The sequence below is a fragment of the Stenella coeruleoalba genome (genome assembly GCF_951394435.1).
Source record: "Stenella coeruleoalba genome assembly, chromosome: 1".
In the NCBI taxonomy this organism is placed as follows: Eukaryota; Metazoa; Chordata; class Mammalia; order Artiodactyla; family Delphinidae; genus Stenella; species Stenella coeruleoalba.
Genome location: NC_137169.1, coordinates 120,048,894 through 120,075,670, shown reverse-complemented (window position 1 = coordinate 120,075,670; position 26,777 = coordinate 120,048,894). Strand labels below are relative to the sequence as shown.

Here is a 26,777-nt window from a genome sequence, read left to right as displayed (position 1 = left end):
TTACTTATGTAATTTTAAATTACAAATTGAAATTTTTGTTTTTAAAAGATTATATTTCATGATACCTTAATTTCAGACAATATTTTCTGATTCTGCACTGTAAAATAAGGACTTCACCACCCTCCACGTTCTAACTTCTGTCAGTGTTTTATCACTTTTACGTTGCTGGCATGAAATATTTACATTCTGGTCTGTAACCACCATTAGGTCCTCTGTGTTTTGCTTATATGTTGATTTCATAGATTGAAAATCAATGAATATTTACATTATTATTATGTAATTATTATTTCCTTCATAACCAAGCAATGTGATTAGGCCCATGGAAAAGATGCAATTCTATTGTTGAAGTAATTGAACAAGGAGGCATTAGACCGAGGTGACTCTAATGCTTTGGTAGTCTACTAAGCAAACCAAAGTCCGAGCCAGAGTCAATTCCTGTAAGTGTGCTTGTATCTGAGAAAATGAAATTCAAGGACAACAATCACCATTAACTGGGCTTTTCCAAATAAAGCAACTGTTAGCCAGTCGAATCATTTTCTTGCTTTGCTTCTGTGTCTGCTCTGTAAAAGCCTTTCCCATAGTTCCTGTCGGCCCTGCATCCCTAACCATTCTCAGTTTAGCACTGCCGCATCCAAACTGATATTTCCTCGGATAAACTCTTCAAAAATTTAACGTGCCTCAGTTTACCTTTTTAACACTATGTTGCTAAAACTCCTCCATTCAAAGGAGACCGATCCCAGAATCACTGTCAGATGAATTCTGTTTTCATACATTCTATCCATGCTCAGAATCATAACATTTTCATTTTTGTATATTTGGATTGTGACTTTCTTCTACACCTCTTTCCTAATTTTATTTTTCCTGGCATTTCTAACTACCTTTCTTTCTTCTTGTTCACAAAATGGTGATATTCTTTTACCTTCTCCATAAGACCATTCAGCTTCTAATTCCAATGACTTGTTAGAGGACATTTCCTTGATTCTTAAAGATATTCTCAAAGTTCTGTCCTCCTTTCCTAATGTGCTTCATTACCTTCTAGGCCCTCTAAAGAACTGTCGCTCTAGGATTTCAATCCATTTCACATTTTACTTCCACTCTTTCTGGGTCCCATGCTCTCCACTCTTAGATTTCTGTTTTGCTTGCCTAGAGTGCGCTTTGAAATGACTGTTACAGAAGGGTGCATTGGAAGCCAGCTTTCTGGGCCTTTGTTTGTCTCACCACCCCTACCCCTCGTTCCCAATTTGTTTGGCTAGAATTCTAGGTTTAAGATGATTTTTCTCTCTGCTTTGACCTCTAGTATACAGTTTTACTGATGACAATCTGATATGTGTTGTTTTATAAGTAACCAGTTTTATTTTTGCCTAAACTATTAGGATCATTTTTGTCCTTGGTGTTTCTAAACTTTAACTGGGATCTATTTGAGTGGTGGACCTAGTTTGTAGTTTTTGTAAGCTCCAGGCATCTGTCCTCTTTTCTTTCTTTCTTATATTATTTTCTCCCTTCCATTTTCTCTGTATTCATTTTCTGGAGCTCTCATCAAATGGATGGTTCACTTACTGGATTGAGCGTGTAAGTCTTTTAACTTTTCTCTGATATTTTCCATCTCTTTATCTTTTTTTAAAATTAATTAATTAATTAATTAATTAATTAACTTTTGGCTGCACTGGGTCTTCATTGCTGCATGCAGGCTTTCTCTAGTTGCGGCGAGCGGGGGCTACTCTTCGTTACAGTGTGCAGGCTTCTCATTATGGTGGCTTCTCTTGCTGCGGAGCACAGGCTCTAGGTGCATGGGCTTCAGTAGTTGTGGCTCACGGGCTGATAGAGCACAGGCTTAGCAGTTGTGGTGCACGGGCTTAGTTGCTCTGTGGCATGTGGGATCTTCCTGGACCAGGGCTCGAACCCATGTCCCCTGCATTGGCAGGCGGATTCTTTTTTTTTTAAACATCTTTATTGGAGTATAATTGCTTTACAATGGTGTGTTAGTTTCTGCTTTATAACAAAGTGAAGCAGCTATACATATACATATATCCTCATATCACTTCCCTCTTGCATCTCCGACTGTGCCACCAGTCCCTGTCTTTTTTTTAATCTATGCGCTAGAAAATTTCTTTGAATTTGTCTTCCAGCTACTCTATTGATCTTTTCTCTTTAACAATTGTGCCTTTAATTTCCAATAACTGTTTCTTGCTCTGTGAAGGTTTTATTTTTATAAGAACTATTTTTGTTTTATGAATGTAACATCTCCCTGAATCTCTCTGAACACACTAGTTAGAATTGTTTTAAAAGTTGTTTTCTATCTTGTTTCCTCTGGGGTTTTTAATTTATCAAGCTTCTTTTGTGATGCTGATTTTTTTCAAATACTTAGTGATTCTTGGAAGTCTACTCATATTTTTTGAATGAAAGAGTAAATGTATTAATTTCTGAAGCCAGCACGAATTTCCTTTTTGGGTGTAGAGTCCTGCTTTCTTATCAGGTCTCTTTCCGAAACAGAAGGCAATTAAGGTCAGAGACAAAGTGCCTGCCCCCATGTTAGTTATCCTCTTAGGGATGCAAACATCACATACATAATGCGATAAATAAATATAAATTTTTGATAATATTTGATGAGAATAACAGGGCTTTATGAGGGAGCACACCTGGGAGATCTAATTTAGATTGAAGTTTTAGGGAAGGCTTTTCTGAGGATGTAACTTCCATACTGGGCTCTGAAATGTGGATTGGAGTTGCCAGGCAGAGTGGATATTAGAGCCTTCCAAGCAGAGGGAATGGCATGTTTAATGGCCCTGGAGGCAGGAAAGGGTATGGCATGTTTCAAGCACTGAAGGGAAACCCGTGTATCTACGACACATTGATCAAGGGCAAGAATCCATGAGTTTAGAGTAAAGAAGTAGCCAGGGGCTGGATCATGGCACCTTGAAGGTCAAGTTATAGGTTATTTTTCAGTGCAATGATAAATCATTGAAAGAGTTTAAGCATGGGAGTAATATGATCAGACTTATGTTAATAAAAACATTCTGGCTGTAGTGTGGCTAATGGAATGGAGAGGGTAACAGTGGAAGAAGGGGAAGAAGAAGAACAGGGGAAGAACAGGGAACAGGGGAAGAAGAAGAAGTTAGTACATTTTTGTAGTGGTCCAGGCAGAAGAAGACGGTAGATCATCATGGGTACATTAGAGATGAGGAGAAAAACTGACAGGATTAGATGGTAGAGGAGATATACAGAGCAAGGGGGAAGCAGATTCATGGATGACTCAGACTTCTGGCATGAGCAAAGTAGTAGATAGAGATGCCATTTGGGGATGAAAGACCCTGGAAGACAAGCAGATTTGGAGGTAAGATCATGAATTTAATTGGGTTATGTCAGGTGTGAGATGTCCAGTAGGCTTCTGAACACTTGAATCTAGAGAGAATGGTGCCACGGAGGCCAAAGGAGCATGCTTCAAGAAGGAAAGAGAAAGGTCAGCGTGGTGAATGCTGTCATGCTGTCCAAGAAACAGTAGCTGAGACCTATTAATTCAAATTTGAAACAAAGAGATTTTTGATGACTTTGGAAAGAGTGGTCTTATTAGAGGGGTAGCCAGACTATGTGGGTTGAGAAGCAAGTGAAGGAGAGCAAATGGACAGTGTGGGAGTGGAAGAGGGATGCTTAGATAACACCTTGGAGAGACTGGCTGTGAAGGGGAAGAGAGGACAGAAGCTAAAGAGAAGTGCAGCATAATAGTGTTTTCACATCAGTGTTATCCATCAGACTGTGAGCTCTAGAAGGGCAGGGACCATTTCTTTTTATATTTCTTTCTGTTCTCTGGCCCAGTAGTGGAACATGGTAGCTGATCCAACCAATCTATGAGAATATACAAAGTCTTAGAGAGACTTTCTAAAGAGAACCATTCTAAAACAACCTAAGTGTCCATCAACAGATGAATGAATAAAGAAGATGTGGTATATATATATATATATATAAAATGGAATACTACTCGGCCATAAAAAAGAATGAAATTTTGCCATTTGCAGCAACATAGATGGACTTGGAGGCATTATGTTAAGTGAGATAAGTCAGACAGAGAAAGATAAATACTGTATAATAACACTTATATGTGGAATCTAAAAAAATACAACAGACTAGTGTATATAACATAAAAGAAGTAGACGCAGATATAGAGAACAAACTAGTGGTCACCAGTGTGGAGGAGAGGCAACTTAGGGGTAGAGGAGTGGGAGGTACAAACTATTGGGTGTAAGATAGGCTCAAGGATGTATTGTACAACACGGGGAATATAGCTAATATTTTGTAATATGTGTAAATGGAAAGTAACCTTTAAAAATTACATAAAAAACAATTTTAAAAAAGGAGAACCATTCTAATGTTCCATGGCAGGCAGAGCTGGCTCAACACTTAGCCCCCAGTGCTGTTGCTGAGACTGATCAGAGGTCCACATTAACGACAGACTGTTGACAGCTATGACTTGTGTAAATTGTCTTTATCACCCTGGTCTCTTGGGGGTTAAGCTGCTGAAGGTTCTACTTGGGAAAGATTAAAAGGATCCAGTGGGACTTCTGAGTAACCCCAAGTACTGGTTTTAGAGTTGAACTGTCCTCTCAAGAGAAGAACAGCCATAGATCCTCCTTATTTTTACTGAGTACCTACTATGCAATGATCACTGTGCCATGTGTTTTTACGTGTTCTCTCACCTTTTCACAACTCTCTCATTTTCACAGCTATCATTTACATTTCATAGATGAGAGCATGAAGGCTCAGAGAGAGTAAGTATATCTCCTAAGGTCATATATGTGTTGTAAATAGCAGAGTTAGGATTTGAACCCAGGTCTTCTGATTTCACAAGACACCCACTTTATAAAGGCATGTGGAAAATCAACAGGATACAAGAGGAACAAGATGGGTTTTAATGGTCCAAGAATCTTGATGATGTGTCTTTTCAGTGACTCAGGGGACATGAAAAGCAGATGATAATTAAATGATCACAGGTTGGGGAGGTGTCGAAGGGAGAGGAGGGGGAGGAGCAGCTGAAGAGATTGATTCATTAATGGGATGAGACAGTCTAATGTAATTCAGGTGAGGGGACCCCTGAGAGGCTATGCCAAAGGGATGCTCATAAAATGTTGGGTTTGGGCTCAACCCTTGTGGATTTTTTAGGGAGGTAAGGATTCCAGGCTTCTTTTATTTGTTCTGTCATTCCTTAGCTATTTGCCTTATGAAGTAAAATGTATGGAGGAAAGGGGCTGTGATTTGTGACATACCAACGGCAAAAACAAATAATTCCGAAGACTAAAGAATATTGTTGTTCAAAATTTTAAAATATTTAAATTATTTTTCTCATTGTAAATGTAATAGGTAATAGGTAAAGGTAATAGAGAACTTGTAAAATATTGAGAGGTATGCAGAAGAAAATAGAAATGGTCTTAAAATACTATGCCCTGGAGTTAATCATTGTTCAAATTCTGCTCTGTTCCAGGCTAAAGAATATTTTTGAAAAACTCCAAAGCTCCTTTAAATTCACATAAAATCTTTAAAGGAATCATAGGCAGTTCCTTCTTTTTCCCGCAGGCACATTTGATCTTACACTAATGGAAGAAGGGAAAAGTCTAGTTTTTCTTAAAAATCCATAGAAAAGGAATGTTCTTAGCCAGCCATGGTACTACATTCCAGTGGACCCCACATCCTACTAGCCAGGGAGCTCTTTCAGTTTCCTAATCTAAATCCTGGCTAGTGGCAAGCTTGGCCCAGAACCCAAGATATTGGACTCCCTGGCAGAAGATAGTGTGGGTAAAGTACCCAATCCAACGTCTCATTAGGCATGAATTAGACAACTCATTAGGCATGAATCCCCTTCTTTGCCCATCTAATATGCTTTCCATTGCATTGGCAGCCTTCCATGCTGTGCAGTGTGTCCTCAGGTGGACAGGGTAATCAAGTTTGATGGTATGGACTTCAGCATTGGCACTGAACTTCTATTCACAGTGTACAAACTTTCTGGCTCTCCACATTGGTAGGACTCATGGAGAACATCAACAACCAAGAGGTCATGCCAAGTGGAGTTATAAGAGAATTTCTTAAAACCATCCATTGGAGAATACAAAAAAAAAACATTGCATTTCTAATTTTTTGGTAACATCACTCCAAATCTGGTTTTATCTAGATTTTTGCATATGCCTGTATCTTTTTAAAAACATGTCAGGGCTACCAGCTTAAGCACACAGGGGGATCCTAAATTGCAATAGCAGCAGGAAATCGAAAGATGCTCAAGATGCCCTTCAGCTAGCAGGGCCCAAACAAGAGAGGCTGCCTGAGAGGCAGGAACCACCGGTACTGTTTGTTCGTTCCCTCTGGTGCCTACTCTGTGTCTATCCATGTTTGCATTTTCCTCCACCCCCATCCTGTGTATATCCCCACCCGCTTTTTGCAACTGCAGGCTCCCTATTCTTACCAAAAGGTGCTCTTCTTCTCCAGATCATGTAATGCCCGTTACCATAGCACCCAGTACTTCACATTATTAAAACGATCTCTTTATTAGGAAGCCCGCTCCTCCCAGGAAGCCAGGCGCCTCGGAGCCCATTTGACAAGATGATGAACCTGTGTCTTGGGAGGCTTAGGGATTTGTCAGGGGGCAGGACAGAGAGGCCCAGAGAGCTCGGACCTCACACCCCACTCCTGGGTTGTACCTCGCTGCCTAGAGATGCTCCCAGCCATGTCTCATTTTGTTGCCTTTTCCTTTTCATCGTGCACTCATAATAATTATACATGTTATCACATGTCACATTTTACAAAAGGCTTTCAAACACATCCCTTCTTTCAATCCTCACAATATCCCTGTGAACTAAGAATTCTGTGTTCATTTTTAAAGGCTGAGGGTACTGGAAACTGACATTCAGAATGGTCTGACTGTTCAAGGTCGTACAGACACTCAGGGGCAAAGCAAGAACTCAAAACCTGACCCTCTGCTGTCCCTACAACTACTTCACTTACAGTGGATAAACAGGCAGATACACAGATAAACAGGCAAATAATTCTATGCCTCTGCAGAAGGGATGCTCAATAATTATTTGTTGATTTTTTGGACTACTGTGTCTGCTTTTGAATCAAATGTGATGTTACTGACCCACCATCACTTGCTTCCTTTCGTTTCTCTTCCTTCCCTTCCTTTCCCTTCCCTTCTTTATCCCCTTTCCTTCCTCTTTCTTTCCCTCTTTCTTTCCTGGCACATACTATGAAAAAGACACAGTTGAAAGTGTTGGTGGAGGACAAAGAGTCTCCTTCATCGACTGTATTCTTAGCCAGTGAAGGGGGGATGAGACGTGTTATACACACAAGCTGTCATCCAGCGTGGCGTGTTATAATCGCCGTTCATCTATTTATTGCCTACCACCTATGGCCCAGGATTCACTGATGAATAAAAGAGACGTGGGCCTTGCCCTCATGGAGCTTCTGTCCATGGAGGGAGGCAGGTGTTAAACAAACAGTACACAATTTTTATTTATTTATTTTTTTTGCGGTACGCGGGCCTCTCACTGTTGTGGCCTCTCCCGCTGTGGAGCACAGGCTCCAGACGTGCAGGCTCAGCAGCCATGGCTCACGGGCCCAGCCGCTCTGCGGCATGTGGGATCTTCCCGGACCGGGGCACGAACCCGTGTCCCCTGCATCGGCAGGCAGACTCTCAACCACTGCGCCACCAGGGAAGCCCCCAGTACACAATTATTTAATAATAACTGTGATATGTGCTGGGGAGGAAGAATGGGTGCACAACAAGAGCATAGAAACGAGGCTCTGACCTTGGCTGGGTGGAAGGATTGGGGGGTGAAACACAGAAAGCTTCCTAAAGAAAAGAATTTGATCCAAAGAGGTGGGGTGACATGCCTTGCCCCCTGGCCCCCCTCTGCCCCAGAAGGAAACTGAGGTCCTGGCCTCATCACAGCTAGGCCAAGTCTGTGGTGGAGGCCGAGGAGACAGTGTGGATTAAAAAGGTGGAAATAAAGGGCATGAGCGATGGGTTTTCAGTAGCAGCACGTTCAGTGGTATCAGTCGGTGGGAATGCTTCACATTGAGAAAATCCAAAGGGACCGAGCTGGTTGTGGATCAGAACCGGGAGGTTCTCAGTGATGGGAGGTAAGGGTGGGAGTTTCAAGGGCAGGGAGAGAGAGAAAGAGATGCAGAGAGACACACAGAGAGAAGAGAGGGGGAGACTACGAGCTGGGGAGGATCAGAAAGAGGTGGCATTTAGGATAAAGTAGGATTCAGATAAAGGGGATAAGCAGTAGGGACGATGGCGTTGCAGAGGGTGAAGCAGCCAGAGCAGAAGGGGGAACAAAGGAACGTGCAAGGCGTGTTTGGGGAAAGAGTAAGCTGCGCACTTTTCCAGAGTCTGGAATGTGCTCAGTCAAGGGGAATCTGAGGGCTTGGGGAAGTGGGAGGGGACCCAGTGCAGATACCTCTGTGGGCAAAGGGGAGCCATTAAGAGTGTTTGGTTTAAAAAAAAAAAAGTGTTTGGTTTGAGGAGTCACATCAGCATTGCGCATTAGGAGGATTAATCTGCCAGGAGTGCACAGGATGGATGGACAGGGAGGGAGGAAGGTGGCAGCTGCCCCTCCACCTCACTCACGGCGTCTTCCTGGTCTACCGCTGGCAAACTGATCAATAAATGGAAGTTTGAAACCAGTCCTCTGCCAGCCCTCCAATGGAAAGACGGTGATTCATTTTTAGCACTCATCATGATTGCTTTTCTTAATTACCAGTCATGATGGATCCCTCCCTGAAGCATTGAAAGGGTATATCCCTGCCCCTCAAACAGCTGGGGAAATAAGGGATGTTCAAGAACTACTTGTTGGATTTATTGAATTTCCTCCCTTTTTGATTTCACTTGTGGTGGCCTGAAGTCCTCGGGAGATATTTTTACCTGCCAGGATGTTAAGGGGAAGTCCTCTCTGCCGCCGCTGCCTTCTCCATCTCTGATTTCACAATCTTCCCAATCTTGGCTGGCTGAGGCCGGCGAAGGGCTAGGCCCAGTGCATCACCACAGGCCAAGGGGGGAGGGGGTGATAGCAGCTCACACGTAGTTCTTGACTCGGCGTCAGAAAGGCTCCAGTCCCTAAATATCTGTGCCCCGGTCTGCTGATGTGTCTGAAATTCCACCTTGAGAGTCACTGATGTTTGGGCGATTTCAGAAATAGCGTTGCACCCTTAACAGCTGCTAATGGGTGAAGTCATAGGGGGCCAGCAAAGCCTTCCTCTCGGCATGCCACTGCATCGGCAAACTGCTTCTAGATCTGCCCCCAATCCCTGCCAACCCTTCAGTTCCTCTAGGTCAGTCTGTCTAACTGGAGATCTTCTGGGATTGTCCTTGCCGGGCGGTACCTCTTTACTCGGCCCTCGGTATACTAAACGCTTCGAACTATTTCTTGTCTCTCGGGCTCATTTCTCCCAACTAAGTCTTTTCAAAACCTGTGGCTGCAGGCCAGCCCCATCTCATTCCCACCTGACCGCCACACTCAACCCATTTTTCAGAACCTTCACCTGACCAGACGCTGGGCTTGCTGTTTGCCAGGGATAGAAGTTTGGACAGTTCAAGGATTGCATCTCCAAGGTGAAGTGAAACGTAGTGGAAAAAGCACAAAACTTAGAGTCAAAAGAATTGGTTTCCGAGCTTGATTCCACTACTTAATAACTGCGCCTTTAGGCAATCAGTTAGGTCGCGACAAGGCCTCCATGCTGGCCTGCGGAGTAACCAGGAGGGGCCAGTGAATAATCTCAAATACTGAAAAGTGGCATACACACCCAGTTAAGATTTGGCCTTCTCTAGACACCACTCTGTAAGGCTGTGATTCTCCAATTTCACTGCTCATACGACTCACCTGTGGATCTTGTTAAAGAGACACCGGTCCAGGCCACAGAGATTCTGATTCAGAGGATCCAGGCAGGACCCAGAAGCCTCAGTGTTTAAAAGGCGCTGCACATGAGTCTGATGCAGATGTGCCTGGACTCTCTGAACAACGCTGCTGCAGGCGGAACGTCTCAGACCCCAGCTTCATGGGTGTCCCACGGTTTATACTAGCAAAACCTGGCACTACTATCTCCTCTAAGGCTAATATGATACACTGAATACACCAATCACTCAAACTCTGTCTGATATTGCTAAACGTTCTGACTTTCAAGACCTTCCCTGTGCCACACCCCAGTATCCCCCCTGCCTCCCACCCCCAATCAACTGTCTCTCTGTCTTCAGCTATTTCTATTCGCTTTTGCTACTGGACAGAGTTACCTGAATGCTGGTGGTTAAGGCAGCTCTCACACAATTCCTTCTGAAACTAAATTCCTTTTGGATTTTTGGGAACAGCTGCCTGGAAATGGAGGTGGTTATACAGTGTTTGGCTTTTGGCAGTTAGAGGCCTATGTCTCTGCTGGACACAAAGTCAAAAGGCCTTCCCCATTATGGAGAAAATCATTACGGCAAGATACATTCTCATGTCTTAATATCCAACATTCTTTCTGGCTGCAACCCCCTTGGGTTTTGCTTTTAACAGTATCTCGTGCCTGTTTGTAAATAAGCTATAAAAGCATGTTGTAGACTCTCAGGTGTTATACACATGGGAAATTTCAGTACTATTGCTTATATAATTGCAAGATCTTGCTATGACACAAATGCCTGAGATCAGAACAAGGTCAGTTTCGCCTAAATCCTCCTTTGCTGCGTCTACATGCTTTGCTCAGTGGATCTCTGGAGAGGGCAAAATAGTGGTTTTTACTGCCATATAAAGCATATGCCCAAGCACTCCTAACTGAAAACCCAGTCAAATATAACAGACACTTGCCCTTCTGTAAATATAGCTCTACAAGTGGTGGGGCCTTTGAGCTGCGCTGAGGTTAATGGTGAGCTTCCTAACATCCCTGTCTGCCCCGCCCTGCTCAGCTGCCAGCAATGAGCGTCTGCCTCAAGCAGTCACTGGATGGTATATTTAGAGCCTCTTCCCCAAGAGTAAGTGGGATCTGAAAATAGACTGCTTGGCCTGTGTGCGATTGGGTTGCAGCCTCCAGCTCTACACCTGAATACATGTAGGCCGTAGCCAGGTCCACACACATGGGTTCAATAGAATTCAAGCGACAGTGACCTGGTCCCGGGGGCTGGGCTCTGCCTCAGTGCTTTTCCTCCCTCGCAGGGACTTGAACAGGCCTTTCTGAGGTCTAGGGCTGACATCCACCTCTTTGGCTGGGACTCCTTGGATCTGGACCCAGTCTGGATTAGAGTGTCCCATATTCGCATGGCCGGCCTCTCTCTGGAAGGGACCAGATGTTTCCCTCTGGTCTCAGCCCTATTCTTCTCTCAGCATGATCACAGTTGTTCTGTATCCTGAGAGCTCCCATGTGCTTTGCAGCTGTGGTTGAGTTGTTTATGACAGGGAGGGTTTTATGATCGTCATTTGACTGGGAACCAAGAGATGGAGGCATCTCTATAAATGTTCCTTCTACCTTGAAATTTTTATGACAATGTTATTTAGTTTGGAGTTAAGGGTCGTTATAAGTTACCCTTAAACTCTCGGCTCATAGCTCCATGAGAGCAGAGACAAAGCCTGTTCTGTTCATAGTTGCAATCTCAGCATCCATTCAATAAGCATTTATTGAGCCCTTAATGTGTACAAAGCAAAATGCTAGATTCTTTGATAATATAAAGATGAATAAGAGGGTCTCCCAATACTGAGGAAGAAGATTCCAGTTTAACAACTAGTTATGACAAAGGGAAATTCAACTAGTGCAGTAATAAATATTTAAGCAAGTTTTTTTGGGAAAGCAATGGAAGTACTATTTGTAAAGGAAGATTGACAGAGGAACCGGCCTTTAGATAGTGTCTTTAACGAGTAAGATTTTGACAGCAGACGGGGTGGGGTGTGAGCATGTCATGCTGAGAACACAGTGCCAGCAAACCTCAAGTCAGTATATGCAAGTCTATGCAGCAGATGGCCTCAGCCACCACATCTCCTGCTAAGCAAGAGCTTCTTGGGTTCATAAGCCCCAGTTGGATATACTAGCAGATGGGCAAAGTGGATCTTATTGGTTCCTTGGAACTATCTTGGGAAGTGCTTTCTCATTTTCTGCTGATGGGTCCTTCTTAGCCTCTTGTTGTAGAAAGCTTCTCTTTCCTTAAGTCAATAGTTCCCAAACTCATCCGCGTGTTAGAATCTCCTGGGATTCTTTGAAAGGTTCCAAAACACAGACCACAGCCCCAGACCAAGTGAATAATCCTGGAGGTAGACAAAAGTATCTGTAATTTTTTAAGCTTCCTGGCTGATTCTAATGCACAGACAAGTTTGGAAATCGCTTCCTTAAGGCACACTTAACTCAGTCAGCTGGTTTTGCCAGTGACTGGAGCAGTTAGCTACAATACAAATGTGACTGGTTGCAAAGCCACGATGACACCTTGTAGATATAGCGCATGCTTTTGGACACATCATGGAAATGTCCCAATTTTTTATGATAACTGAGACAGTTCTAATTTAAAGCTAATCGGCACTCTTTCTGAATTAGGTACTTCATTTCTGTCTTCAGAGGATCTCAGTCACCAAGACTGATGTACTGTTCTAATGCCAGTATGGAGCCTGTCCACATGTGAGTCTGTGATTCCAGAAAAAAAGAGCTCATTAAAATGACATTTGGGCTGTAAAGACTGTTGGGACTTAGGAACACTCATCTCCTCTCGTCCAGTGCCCTGGAGTTGACATCAGGAGATCTCAGCCTAGTCAATGAACTTAGTCATTTGCTAATCATGCATTTACCAGATTTCTATTATGTGTTAGACTCTGTTGTAAAGACAGCTGGGGCTACAAAAATGACTCAGACCAAGTTGACAGTTATTTAAGCTCTGCTGTCTAGTAAGACAGGTTTTCAGTTGCACTCATGATTATAATAACACAAGGAGTTAATAATAATGTCGAGTGACACAAGAGTGGTCCCAACCATAGACCACGGGAGTCTAGGAGAGAGAGTGGTTCAGACAGAGAGCCACATAAAAGGCCTCATGAGAATGGCCTTGGGGAATGGGTGTTATTTGGACAGAGAGCAGAAAGAGGGGAAGGCTATTCTGAGCAGAGGAGCAGAGCGAAGATGGATTGCTGGGGTGGCACCATGCGAAAATGGCAAGTCATCTGAATTTGACCAGCATGTGAAGTAGAGACAAAGCCAGGAAGGTTGTCAGCAGTACACAGTTGACATTGAATTGTGGGTGAGACAGTGGAACGATGGAACTCTTCTAAAGGGGAGACCTGAACATTTTTATTCCTCAACTTCCTGAATGCACTAAGCTCACTTCCTCCTCAGGGTTCTTAGAGCCTCTGTTCCCTCTGTCTGGTACACCTTCCCCCCAACTTCTCTTTTCTCCCCTCGGCTGAATCCTACTCATCCTTCAGATCTGAGTATAACTGTCATTTTCTCAGAGAAGTCTGCCCTGGCCTTTCAATTGAAATCAGATTCCCCTGCTATAGTCTCTCATCTCATCTAATTATTTTCCTTCCTTGTACTTAACTTGGGTTATAATGATATATGTATGTCTGTGACCATTTGTTTGATATCCATCTCTTCCATCCGACTGCATAAGCTCCATGAGGTCAGGGACTTTATCTATCTTGTCCCTTAGAGTATCCCCAGTAACTGACAGGCAAAAAGATCTCGAGAAGTGTTGGCTAAATGATAAGTGAATGAATGAGTGACAGCAAAGAGAGAAAACAATATAAATAGAAACCCCCCTTACATACACACACACACAAAACAAAAACATGTCATTAATAAGAGAAGGATCATGGTCTGGTGCAAGATACATTGGCTAGGACTTAGAGTTGGGGGCCTGGTTTTTACGCTCATTTCTGCCACTACCTAACTGTGAGACCACATCCAACATGCAATTTGTTAGAGTAGCTATTTTTCCTTCTCTGCGGTCACAGCCTTGGTCTCAAATTCCTCATTTATAAAATTGTGATAATACAGCCTGCCCTATTTATCTTCAATATTGGTAAAAGCACTTGAACTTAATATACCGTCATGTAGGTAAAGTACTACACAAATATAAAAATATTAATCCACAGCATCAGTGTGGAGATATTTGCGTCTAAATTGTATATCTAATGTCTATTGGCAATTCGCAAATAAGTGACTTCAGTTTTTCATTCATGTTTGCTGCAAAAATTATTTTCTATCACCATTGGTCAAAAGTAAAAAAAAAAAAAAGTTAAGACCAGTGGTAAAGCTATATCACATCATTACCAGAGTGACTATGAGATATTATGTCGAGTCTGTGTTGAACATACTAGTGAAAACACATGCCCTTTACATTTACTCAAAGGCACTAATGGCTTTCATAAAAGCAGAATGTATCATTTAAGGGGAATAAATAATTAGCCTTGACAAGAAGTAAGCTCAGGATTCTATGAATGAATTAGCCAATCCCCACTATGGATACTGAGTATTTGGTTTTTAATTTTACATCCTAATGAAAATTGAGGACCAGCTGGAGACACTGCAGGGACTGAGACACAGGGTTGTCTGGGAAGGGCTTAAGTTAGGATAAAGTTGTTATATCAACAATGGTCTTAAACAAGGCACAGTGGTGCCAAGCAAAAAATGTGGATTAGAAAGAAAAGCCACATTTGTATTTTTTGTACTTTAGGCTTAGTATTTTATGGCTTGTTATGGAATGTTAAACCATATGGAAGGTATCCCACAAGGACAGCAGGCTGGGATATTTTGGGTCTAATCATATCAAGCATTTTTTAATGCAAAACTATTTATTGAGCATCTATTGTGTGTTCTAACGTTTATGTGAGAAAATTTTATGTGGGGAAACAGTTGGGAGAAGGTAAACGGGCATGAACGACAAACCAGAAGTTGGAATGAACATGTTGTGCTCCCACAGTGAATGAGCAAATTAGCAAGAGCAGAAGGGACCATTGGAGAAAGGGAAGAAAGAAAAGCAAGAAAATATTACTTCCTTGCTTGTATAGAACTTTATAATATGAAACAAACAAACAGACCCAACCCCAAACCAACCCAAAATGTATGCACAATTCTCATCACATTTGATCCACCAAACAAAAACCAAATGCAGAAACCTCAGTGAGGTCGGGGGTATGGGTGTTTGCCCCAGAGAGTAAATGAGCTTGCCCAAGGGCACACAGCTGAATAGCGGGGTGGGGGTGGGGACGCCTCACATTACTCTCCCAGAGCACTTTCCTCTGTAGGGCTCAAAAGATAGGATGAGATGCGATGGTGAAGCCTTTCCACGCCAGGCTAAGGAATTTAGTCTTTATTCTGTGAGGAAAATAAGTAGACAGTACACCTAATTTAGCACAAGGAGAAGAAAGCAGAGTTCACCACAAACCACCAACAGGTCATCTTGACATGGACCTTGGACAAGGCTCTATAGAGAGCTTTCTAAAGGATGGTTTTTGAGTGCTTGGAAGAACCCTTGCCAGCACTGGTTCACCGGAAAGCCAATTATGTTTGAGCATCTCATTTTCTCTTCTGACAGGAGTACCATAGAAAATTTAGTTTGTACTTCAATAAGACACTTGTTTCAGATACCACTCTGGAGAAAATGGGCAATTACAGGATGGGTGGTGGATTAATTTGCATTGAATTTTTTTCCACTTTATTTCTTTTAATTTTTTTGATTTATTATTCTTTTATTGAAGTGTAGTTGATCTACAATTTTGTGTTAGGTTCAAGTGTACAGTAAAGTAAGTCAGTTATATATATATGTGTATATATGTATACATATAAATATACATATATACATTTATTCTTTTTTAGATTCTTTTCTATTATAGGTTATTATAAGATATTGAGTATAGTTCCATGTGCTATACAGTAGGTCCTTTTTGGTTATCTATTTTATGTATAGTAGTGTGTATATGTTGTAATTTGCAGTGAATTTTAAAGGTGAAGGGGATTTTAGAACTCATCTAAACTACTCCATCCTTTTAAAAATGAGAAAAAGGAAACACGGGGTAAATCGACTTGCTTTAAGTTATATCATCATCAACATCATCAAAAGCTTACACATACTGAACACTTACTATGTATCTGGCACATTCTAAGTGATTAATATGTACTGGCTTCTTTAATCCTCACAACAAACCTATGTGGTAACAGAGGCTCAGGGAGATTCAGTAACTTGCCAATATCACGAGGTTATAAGCAATGGACCTGGGATTTGCCAGCAAGGCTGGCTTCTGAGTTGGGGCTTTCTCTTTAGGTACACCCTCTCCAGGACATAAAACTAGAAAGTGGGAGAACAAAGTGTCACTGGTACTAATGAATGGACTTTCTGGCGGTATGCTATAAGACGTCCTTGCTATGTCGTTTTCAACATTTTTACCCACAAGTTGGATAAAATATGGAAAGCAGTTCATCAGATCTTCAGAAGTCGTGATATGGGGAGAGGAATAAAAAATACACTGGACAAAAGAAGCAGGATCTCAAAAAATACGGGCTGATGAATGAATCTAAATGTTTTCATTTCAGAGGAATATAGGAAGATATTGCGTGTTGACTCCCAAACCAATTGCCCAAGAATGGGTTGGAGAATATGCATAAAAGAGAATACAACTTGGGGTGTGGGATTTATCAATTCCAACATGAATAAGCATGGGGGGCTGACCAGAAGCTAATGCAAGGAAGCAAATGACATTCTGTGTGTATTTTGCACTGGTCACGTCCATGCTGGTTCTCAGCTGATGCTATGAGACCAGTGACTAGCCAGGCGAGCTCCAGTCACCGAGACTTTTCACAGTGACGGCCTGATCTTTCTTCCTCCTTCCTGACCTGCTTTTGCTCTGGCGTCCATCTTGGCCTCTTCCCCCATTGTCATCCTGACTTTGTTCCTGCCTCTTGCCCTTTATTCTCAGTTTTTGTTCTGGGTTCTCCTAGCATGTGAATCTTGGGGTATTTTTCCCCATGGGGACCTGATTTGACTGCCTCTCTGACTATCAGCCATGCTGCATCAGGAGAAAACCTCTCATCTTTGTTTCAGCCTCTCAGAGCTTAGTCCATGACTCTGACCCCTGGAGGGCGTGCTGATAGCACTCCCATTGCCCTGCCAGTACATACAGCACAAGAAGATTTGGACCATATCTGGAGTATTGTATCCAAGTCTGGCCTACCCCCTTCCCTACCATAAGGGAATCTCTGTAAATTGAAGTATATTCATAGAAAAAGGATAGGCTGTGAATAGTCTTGAACAGTTGGTGATATGTGGAATGAATAAAAGAGGCCAGAATGCCCGGAGAAGGTAGACTATGGGCTTGGGAGAGTTATCTCTGACTTTGCAGAAGATCCTACTGTGAAAGACTGCACAGGTTTCTCTGTGTGGCTCCAGGGAGTAGCCTAGAACCTGTGGGCAGAAGTGGCGGGGAGGAGACAGATTTCAGCTTAATAAAAAAACTTTCTCATGGTAAGAGCTGTCCAGAAATGGAAAAGAATGAAATGGTAGTGAGCTCCCCATTATTGGAGGTATTCAAGTATAGGTGGAGCAGTGGCTTGTCAGGAAAGCTGTATAGTAGATCCAAACATCAAAGGGATGCTTAGGCTTTTTCATCTGTGGGTTGGTTGCACCCAAGAGTCTCTGTGCCACTGAGGACTCAATGGTGCTTTTTGAACAGGTGGCCTGATGACAGTGGTATGTAAGGTAAAAGCATCTGTCCAGTGAAATATCAGAGAAGGACCACCCCATTTGTCCTTCCTACCTGTATATTTTCTGTGTCAGCGAGCTCTGGCTTCTAACTGCCTTTGTCAAGCTTCTACCTTTAGAGCACAGACAAATGCTTCCGGCCACCAGGACAGGAGGGGCCCACCCCAGATCTAAGGGCCACTCTCGTTTAGTTTTCCAAAGCTGAGGATGGCCTCTCACACTTGGCCAATCTTGTGTTTATGAAAGGGCTCTGTTCTCTCTTGGCCCCTATCCCCACCGCCTTTCCCAGATCAAATACCAAGTGCATTGGATAGATAGAAGCCGCAGTGAGAAAATGCATTTTAATAAAACCCCATTGATTTTGGGGGCTGCAAGTAAAGAAAAGGCACCTAAAGAGTCACACCCCCCCACACTCCCCCGCCCGGCCACTTCCCCCTCCTCTGTCCTGACCTACTCTGGGGCGGTCACACATCGATTGGCTTCCCAGATAATAGATTGTGCCACCACCGGTGGGGACCTCTGGGGACCAGCCGGAAGGTGGAAGAGTCGCACGCAGCAGCCCAGCCCCGACTTAATCAAACTAGCAACAGGATCTCCAGCGGCAGCGCGGCGGTGGCAGTGTGGCAGTGGCGGCAGCGGCGGCGGCATTATGCGTGATTACTGACAGGCGCCAGCTGCTGCCGCCACCGCCGGCTCAACGCACGATGTGGACTCTCAGATCGAGAGGCAGATTCCTGACTAATCCCAGAGGGCTGGCCCAGCCCGAGCTGCCCGGGCTGGTAGGAAGCGATGACCACTCTTGCTAGCCCAAGTTGAAGGGAGCCCGGCTGCGCTCGGGAGCCGGGAGAGGCCGAGCGATTGAGCAGACGCGCCCGGGAGGATTATGAACTGAAGAGTCAACATGTACGGAAATTATTCTCACTTCATGAAGTTTCCCACAGGCTTCGGAGGTGGGTATTTCACATGGCTTCACCGTGGGGACCGTCTGGAGAGACGGAGCGGAGATGGGGAGATCCGGATAACTGGATTAGGGTTGAAGTAGGAGAGCATATATGTTTATAGGCATATATAGTGTGTTTCCGTGTGAGTGTGTGAGTGTGTGTGTGTGCATGAGAGAGGGACAGGGGCCGGGAGAGGGAGGGAGCGAGAGAGGGGGAGAGAATGGTCCGTAGGTGAGGATCTGTTTGTACATCAGAATGAGTGAACGGATGGGAGGATATGGGGATATTCTAAGGAGATCCTCAACCCACATGCTTGGGAATATGTCTGAGACAAAGGTAGACTAAGTGCATTGTTATAACCCGGTGTGTTTGCGTGGGTGTGAAGAGTGGAAAAGGTAGGGGAAATTACTAGGAGGTACCTATTATCCAACTTGCCATGCGGAAAAAAAAATGTGACTAAAAAGGTTTTGCCTATATTAAGGGTCCCTGGGATACTTCATAACAAGGGACTGATTGTTTTATTTAAAAGCAGATTTCCTTAGAATTGCATTTTTAAAAAAAGAAAACATAGCACTTTAATTTGCCACCCCGTTCTCCTTCCTCTGTTTTCTCCCCTTTTGATTTGCTAATAGCCTCTTGACCCCTCCCCTGCCGCTGCCCCCGATTCCATTTCCAGGGTCGCTGCCATCAGTCGGAATCTGGGAGTTGGTGGAGGGGCTGGGTGGTCCAGGTCCTCATAGCAGAAAACAGGCGAGCTGGAGCTCCAAGTCGCCAAGCCAGGCAGCGCAGCTGGGCGGCACGTCCCAGGGGCTGCCTTCACACCCAGGCACTTCGGTCCCAAGGCTCCTTCCATTCGGCGACAGAAGCAGCACAGTCGCACAACTTTGGATACATGGAACCAACAGCTGACCAACTGGCCTCTCACTTGGCAGCTGGTGGCGTATAGGTCGGGTTCTTGGGAGCCAAAGGGGAGAGCTTTGGCCCCGCGGATGCTGGCAGGCAAGACAAAGCAGAAACTCTTGTCAGGTCTTGAGAACTGAAAAGTCCCTGCTCTCCCCACCTCCTGTGGGTCATAGGCCATTCATCTGAAGGCTTGGGGGCAAAGCTCGCCTACCCCTCTGGGCAGTCCCCTCTATAAGGTGTGGTGGGACAAGGCCAGTGGATGGGGTCCCTGTCCTGGAGTCATTAAGCCAGGGGGTTTGCTGATTCATTTGGGGTACATTGGGTGGTTTTGTGGGCCAAGCATGGAGTTAGGCGCTGGTAATACAGATGTGCGTGAGATGTAGTCTCTACTATTTGGACCGGGCAAGCTTGTTATTACCCAGACAGATTGTAATACTGCATGGCATGTGCCCTATCTGTTGCAGGAGGAGGTTGCCACTTGGACACAGCGGGTGGGGGGCCATGGACACACATCCTGGAGGTTGTAATGCTGAAGCTCTTGGGGCCAGTCTTGTGACATGACCCGTTGAGAGTGGTGGCCAAGGCTGTGACCTGGACATCTGATCTCCAGTTTACAGTTGGGTCCTGGGTGTGAAAAGCCTTTTCAGCTCCCATCTTGGTCCCATTCACAGCCGAGAAGTACTTTTTCCTTTTCCCTCTGAGTTCAGTTGTCTGAAAAACGTGCTTATCCATGAAATTCTTGGGACCCCTGAGGTCTGTGAGGTTATGGCTTCATGACTGCCAAGGAGACCCTCTGCGACAGTCGGGGTGAATAAAAGGATTGAAGGTGGACAGACGTAGGGAGAGAAAATCTGGAGAAAGAAGATCTAGTCCAGAATTCGCTGGGGGCTGCTGGCTGGAATCTTGGGACGGTAGCCTCCTAAGGGACCTCAAAGAGCATCTTAGCCCTCTTATATTATAGATGTGTAAACTGAGGCCTCAACAAAGGCAGGAATAGTTTAAGGTTATGTGGAGTTGAGGGGGAGAGCCCTTCTGGAAAAGCCCCTCACACACACACACAGAAAGAGAGAGAGAGAGAGAGAGAGAGAGAGAACTGAGTTTGGTTTCTAGGTTTTCACTTACTAGCTGTGTGACCTTAGGCAAGTTATTGAACCTCTCTAAGCCTCGTCTCTAAAACGGAGTTTAACATCCCATCCTCAGATCATGGATGTGAGCATTAAACGTGCAAATGCTTGAAAAAGCAGCTATAGAGTGTTGCCTGTATATGTAGTATTTAGTAAAAGTTAATCTTTTCATCCCCTCCATTTTGTTCAAGTACTAAAATGCAAATTAATCTAAAAATCAAACATTACTGTAGAATAATGAATTAGGAATCTGGGGAAATAAAATTGAATCCATGAAGACCCACATACGTTGCTGGTTTAAATTTTCATAATTGTGAGAGCTCTGGTATTTAGTGTAATTAGGTTTCAGATAAAAGGAAACACAATTGGCTGGACCATGGAAGAAGTAGGCTGATATAACATGAGGGGTGGGAGGAGAAAGGATAATCTAGGCTGTTGAAACATCTCCCCCGATGCTTCTTTTCCTCCCCATTCCTGAGGGAGGAGAACAATTATTTTGTATAGTTCTGCTGAGGTTTTCCATTTTGTTTGCTTTTGCCAGCTAAGAGGCGGAAACACTGAGCAAAGGACAGGGACCCCTTAAAAATGGAGGTCTTCATGAGAACTTGCAGTGGTGAGGGAGGGAGGGAAGGAAGGAGGAGGACCCACCCATAGGCACTGGGGAAACCTGAGGATGAGAGCAGAAATTACCTGCAGCCTCTCACCACCTTTGCCCAAACGCAGCGAGTTGTGCCACACATATTAAGTGATCTAGTGTATAACCCCTGCCCTTTTACATATTAGCAAATGGAACCACAGAGGGCTCCTGGGTTTTGTGAGGAGCTCTAGGGAAGCAATGTCACCCTTGGGAAACAACACCTGAGGTTTGCATCTGGGCTGTGCTTACCAGATATCAGGCCTTCCCCCCATCCGTGAACAAGACACTGGTCAAAGTGGCCACAGAATGGGGACTAGTTGGGTTGCAGCAGCCCCACCAGCGTGCCCACTCTCCCAACTCTGGGCCCTGCCATGTGATGAGGTGAGAGCCCCTTTCTTCTCCTTTTCTGCCAAGTCCTGGCTTTGCCAGCTGCCCAGTAAGAGATTTGTTTGCCTGGATGAGACAGTTGCTGCCTCTAAGAAGATGGCAAAACAAAGCCTGTAATCCCCCCCGTCCAATTGTGCGGTAATCCTCAGGGTGAGAAGGAGATCAGGGGAGAGGGGACTTCTCTTGTTTCATTTAACAAGCACGCAGTAGCGCTTACAGCTACCATTGTAAACACTTCACTAGTATTATCTTATTTAATCCTCATGACAACACAGTGAGTAGGTACTATTACTAATAGTATCACATTCCTTTTATCAGCGAGGAAACTGAGGCATTTCAAAGTGCAGTAACTTCTTTTAAGGTCCCATAGCTGGAAAATGGCACAGCCAAGGCTTTGAATGCAGGGAGTCTGGCTCCAGAGTCCAGGACGTGCTGAGTTGCCTCTCACGGCTTCTGTGGGCCACAGACTTGCTGCAGGAAGCTAAGGCCGCAGTGCCCGCCTTGAGGGGGTGAAGAGCCCTAAGCCAGCCACGGTACTGCCCAATGGTTGCAGACACAGTAGCCTGGCCTTGAGGAATAAAGCGCAGGATAGGTTAGCAGTCACTCAAGAGCAATGGTGGCCTCTGGACAATTAACTGCTGGCTTCTTCTGGGGCCCTACTGATATGCAAGAGTCCTGCCCTACAGACTCTGACCATCTGTGTAGAATACTCCCCTTCTCACCTAAGAATAGCCATAGAGGAGGGGTTGAGTTGGAGGTGCGTGTGTATGTGTGTGTGTGTGTGTGTGTGTGTGTGTGTGTGTGTGGAGGGCAATATGAGGATGTGGGAGGAGGGTGTGTATGTGTGTGCGCGCGCCAGAACATATTTTTCCCCTCCAACAAATGTGTGGGTGGCTAATAGGGACCTACGATGGATGTAAGTGGTTAGGGTTTATGTAGGAAGGAATAACTGTTTACGAGATTTAGGAAGGAACATATTCAGTATAAACTATCTTCTGAAACATTTACAATCTTACCAAGAGATAGAGAGCTGAATAGCAACTGGGGGAAGAAATTATGCAAAGGGTAATCAAACTTCTCCACCTCTTCCTTCCCTTCATTATGTAGCTTCTGTATCTGCAGAGAATTTAACCACCAGAGTTGGGTGGCTGGGATGCCAGGGCTCCCAGAGGAAGCTGCTATTTTCTCCTCTTATTTGAAAGTAGAAAACACAGAGGCCCAGGGAATCTAAGAAGTGAATGTTCTAGAATGCCTGGGTTTGGGTGGCTTTCATGAGATTGACCCAGGTCTTGGTTCAGTGAAAATAATAGCTGACGTTTATTAGACACCTTCCATGTGCCAAGCCCTCTTCCAAAGGCATTCCATGCACCGTCTCATTTAATATTCTCAAGGACCCTAGGAGGTAAGGTACCATTGTTATCCCTGTCCCCATTTTTACTGACAGAAACATCGAGCCACAAGGAAGTTGGGTAACCTGCCCAAGATCACCCAGCTGGTAAGGAGTGGACCCAGGACCCAAATCCGGGCAGATGTCAGGAGTGTTGCGCTTAGCCCTACACTGTGCATATCGCTGGCTGCTTGCTGGGGAAGGCAGAGGGGCTGGGAAGGGTGGAGAGGAGGTGGAGGGGGGCGGGTGTGTGGAGTCCCAGATCCACCCCAAATGGGTGAATTATGTATAAGAACAACAATTAACATATTCAGTTCTTACTCTGTGCTCTTCACAACTTATTTAGGGATCATAATGCTTTTTCTTGAATATGCATACTTGCAGCAAATGAATAAAATGACAGGGGTGGGGGCAGGGGACTGAGCCATCAAAGGTGCTAATAAGACAAAGGTCAAAAAAATTTCCAGGGCTTCCCTGGTGGCGCAGTGGTTGAGAGTCCGCCTGCCGATGCAGGGGACACGGGTTCGTGCCCCGGTCCGGGAAGATCCCACATGCCACGGAGCGGCTGGCCCGTGAGCCATGGCCGCTGAGCCTGCGCGTCCGGAGCCTGTGCAATTTCCAGGTGAACCTCACTTGATTTTAATACATGGAACTTGATTTTGTATTTTAGGGTGGAGGTTGGCAAACTTCTCCTCTACAGGGCCAGATGGTAAACATTTTAGTCTTGGCTGGCTATAGTGTCTTCCACAACTGCTCAGATCTGTTGTGATGGGGAAGCAGCTGTGGTCAAACGCATAAGCTAATGCACAGGGATGTGCCCTGTTGAGTATGTTTGCCAACCCCTAGGGGATCATTCCAGAGAAGTTTCATTACTGTTTCTGATTGTCCCCCAGTTAGCGTGATTAACAGCACTACCTCTAAATAACTTCCCTGCACCCCTTCCCTTCCCTGCAAGAGCTGAATCTTTTTTTTTTTTAACATCTTTATTGGGGTATAATTGCTTTACAATGGTGTGTTAGTTTCTGCTGTATAACAAAGTGAATCAGTTTTACATATACATATGTTCCCATATCTCTTCCCTCTTGCATCTGCCACCCTCCCACCCTCCCTATCCCACCCCTCCAGGCGGTCACAAAGCACGGAGCTGATATCCCTGTGCTATGCGGCTGCTTCCCACTAGCTATCTATTTTACGTTTGGTAGTGTATATATGTCCATGTCACTCTCTCACTTTGTCACAGCTCACCCTTCCCCCTCCCCATATCCTCAAGTCCATTCTCCAGTAGGTCTGTGTCTTTATTCCTGTCTTACCCCTATGTTCTTCATGACATTTTTTTCCTTAAATTCTATATATATGTGTTAGCATACGGTATTTGTCTTTTTCTTTCTGACTTACTTCACTCTGTATGACAAACTCTAGGTCTATCCACCTCATTACAAATAGCTCAGTTTCGTTTATTTTTATGGCTGAGTAATATTCCATTGTATATATGTGCCACATCTTCTTTATCCATTCATCCGATGATGGGCACTTAGGTTGTTTCCATCTCCGGGCTATTGTAAATAGAGCTGCAATGAACATTTTGGTACATGACTCTTTTTGAATCATGGTTTTCTCAGGGTATATGCCCAGTAGTGGGATTGCTGGGTCAATCTTTAAAGCTAGAAAAAGGACTTGCTGCTCATCCGTTCTGACCCCTCAGTTACAGATGAGGACACTTGGGAAAGCAGGTGGGGCTTGCCCAGGACCTGTGGCTGTTTATGGTCTTCAAACTGGGTTCCCCTGAGCCCCCTCGGGAGCCACCTGGGGTGGCAGAAAGAAGAGTAGAGGGAAGCTAAGCCACAGAGAGCCCTCCCCCAACACTTTGGTAAAATAACAGTACTACCAACTACACAGGGTCAGGGTTAACTTTCCACAGTATAGGGGTTCAATAAAATAAAGCCTGGATAATTGTAAACACACAGTAAAAGTTCATTTCTCTTTCCTACTTCAGAAAAGTTGGAGACTATGGTAGTAAGTTCAGCTAAAATTTTGTATGTAGGTTTTTCTTAGAGGAGGTATGCCTGTTCTTTTTTTTTTTTTTTTTTGCGGTACGCGGGCCTCTCACTGCTGTGGCCTCTCCCGTTGCGGAGCACAGGCTCCAGACGCGCAGGCTCAGCGGCCATGGCTCACGGGCGCAGCCGCTCCGCGGCATGTGGGATCTTCCCAGACCGGGGCACGAACCCATGTCCCCTGCATCGGCAGGCGGACTCTCAACCACTGCGCCACCAGGGAAGCCCCGTATTGCCTGTTCTTAAAGTGTCAGACTGTGCAGTAGGAGAGGCTGACAAAATGAAGTAAAGAAGACATCGATTCTGTGCCAGTTACAGAAAATTGTATTTTAACGAGTTATTCCAGGGCAGACACTCATGAGATCCGGCAGAAACAGAGCAGTGACCTGGGACCTCCCATCCCTATAATCTTCAGGATACCTTCGCCCCAGGCCAGTGTTCTTAACGAGTCATGTTCCCCTGAGTTTCCCCAATTTCAGTTTGCGTACCCTGGGGCCCTTGGCTCCCTTATCAGATACTGTAACTGAGAAAGGGGTGAGGGAGAGAGCAAGCGATTCTAGGTTGAAGACCAAACTCAAATTCCTGATGGGATTTCAGAATTCAGCATCTGAACCTAAAAAATGGAAAAGCTTGTGATCTTTGGTTAAAAAAGCATTTACGAAAAGAGGAGCGGCAAAGAAAGTGTTTAATAAATATGTTGGGCTGTTTCTTCTAGGCTGGTTGCCTGAGTTTCATTTCTGTGACTCAGTATCTCTTTCTTCCCTCCTTCGGCTGGTCACTAGTGTCATGAGGAAGCAGTCCCTTGGAAGGCTTGGGGCTCACGGTACCTATGTTTTCTCAGCCCCAGTGACATGGGGAGCAGAGCAAAGGTTAGAGATCTTCAGGAGGGAAAGTATATCCAGACTGCTCCGGGAATGCCTGTCAATCATTCATTTAGCACACCTTGTCTCAGCATCTGGCTTGTGCAAGAATTGTGTGGGACACCGAGAACTAAGACCCATTCTCTGCCCTGAAGGAGTATATAAACCAGTTACAAGCTCTGAAGTCTGCAGAACAGTTAGAGATGAATTATTCCTGGAAACGTTTCTTGGGGCTGAAGTTAAGTGAATAGATTCAAGGAATTTAGGTACCTGGAACCTGAGAACAAATAATACCATGTCCATTACCCAATGGTAACATTGCACTAGGGATATGGTTTGCTGTATTTTAAGACAACTGCTGTCTTTAGAAGACAGTCCATATTGAGAGGCTAGGGAGAGCATATATGTACAAGAAGCCTATATAGACAGAGAAAGGGATTGAGGTCATGGATTCAAGAGCTGGGTGTGGGCAGAACTGGTGTTCAAGGACTTCCGGAACAAGGGGTGAGAGGGGGGCACCCTCAGCAAATGCCTGGAGCACTTCCTGGCATTTGTCTTGGTGGATGGGCTGGTACATGGTGTATCAGTGCATGGAACTTGTTTAAAGGGTCAGACAGCCTGTCCTGGTTGGTGGAGACCCTGCTCCAGTACCCCCTGGTGCCTCGAATGTGTTAGGGATGGCACAATATCCATCTGTACCAGAGAAGTTCAAATTTGGTCCTGGGTGGGAAGGCTGGTTTGCAGGCCAAATGCCGTTAATTACGTGTAGGAAGGTTGACAGAAATAATGCTAGACTCAGATTCTAGGTCT

General features: G+C 44.7%; 1 protein-coding gene across 1 annotated transcript in view; it reads left to right on the top strand.

Moving 5' to 3' along the window:
- Window positions 1-18,578: 18,578 nt before the first annotated feature.
- RXRG (retinoid X receptor gamma) overlaps window positions 18,579-26,777 on the top strand; it is a gene marked incomplete at its 5' end in the record, with an annotated part of 44,058 nt that continues 35,859 nt past the window's right edge. Inside the window, one exon of the mRNA XM_079922678.1 lies at window positions 18,579-18,627. Within this exon, the coding sequence (XP_079778804.1) occupies window positions 18,579-18,627 (49 nt within the window). The remainder of the gene's footprint in view (window positions 18,628-26,777) is intronic.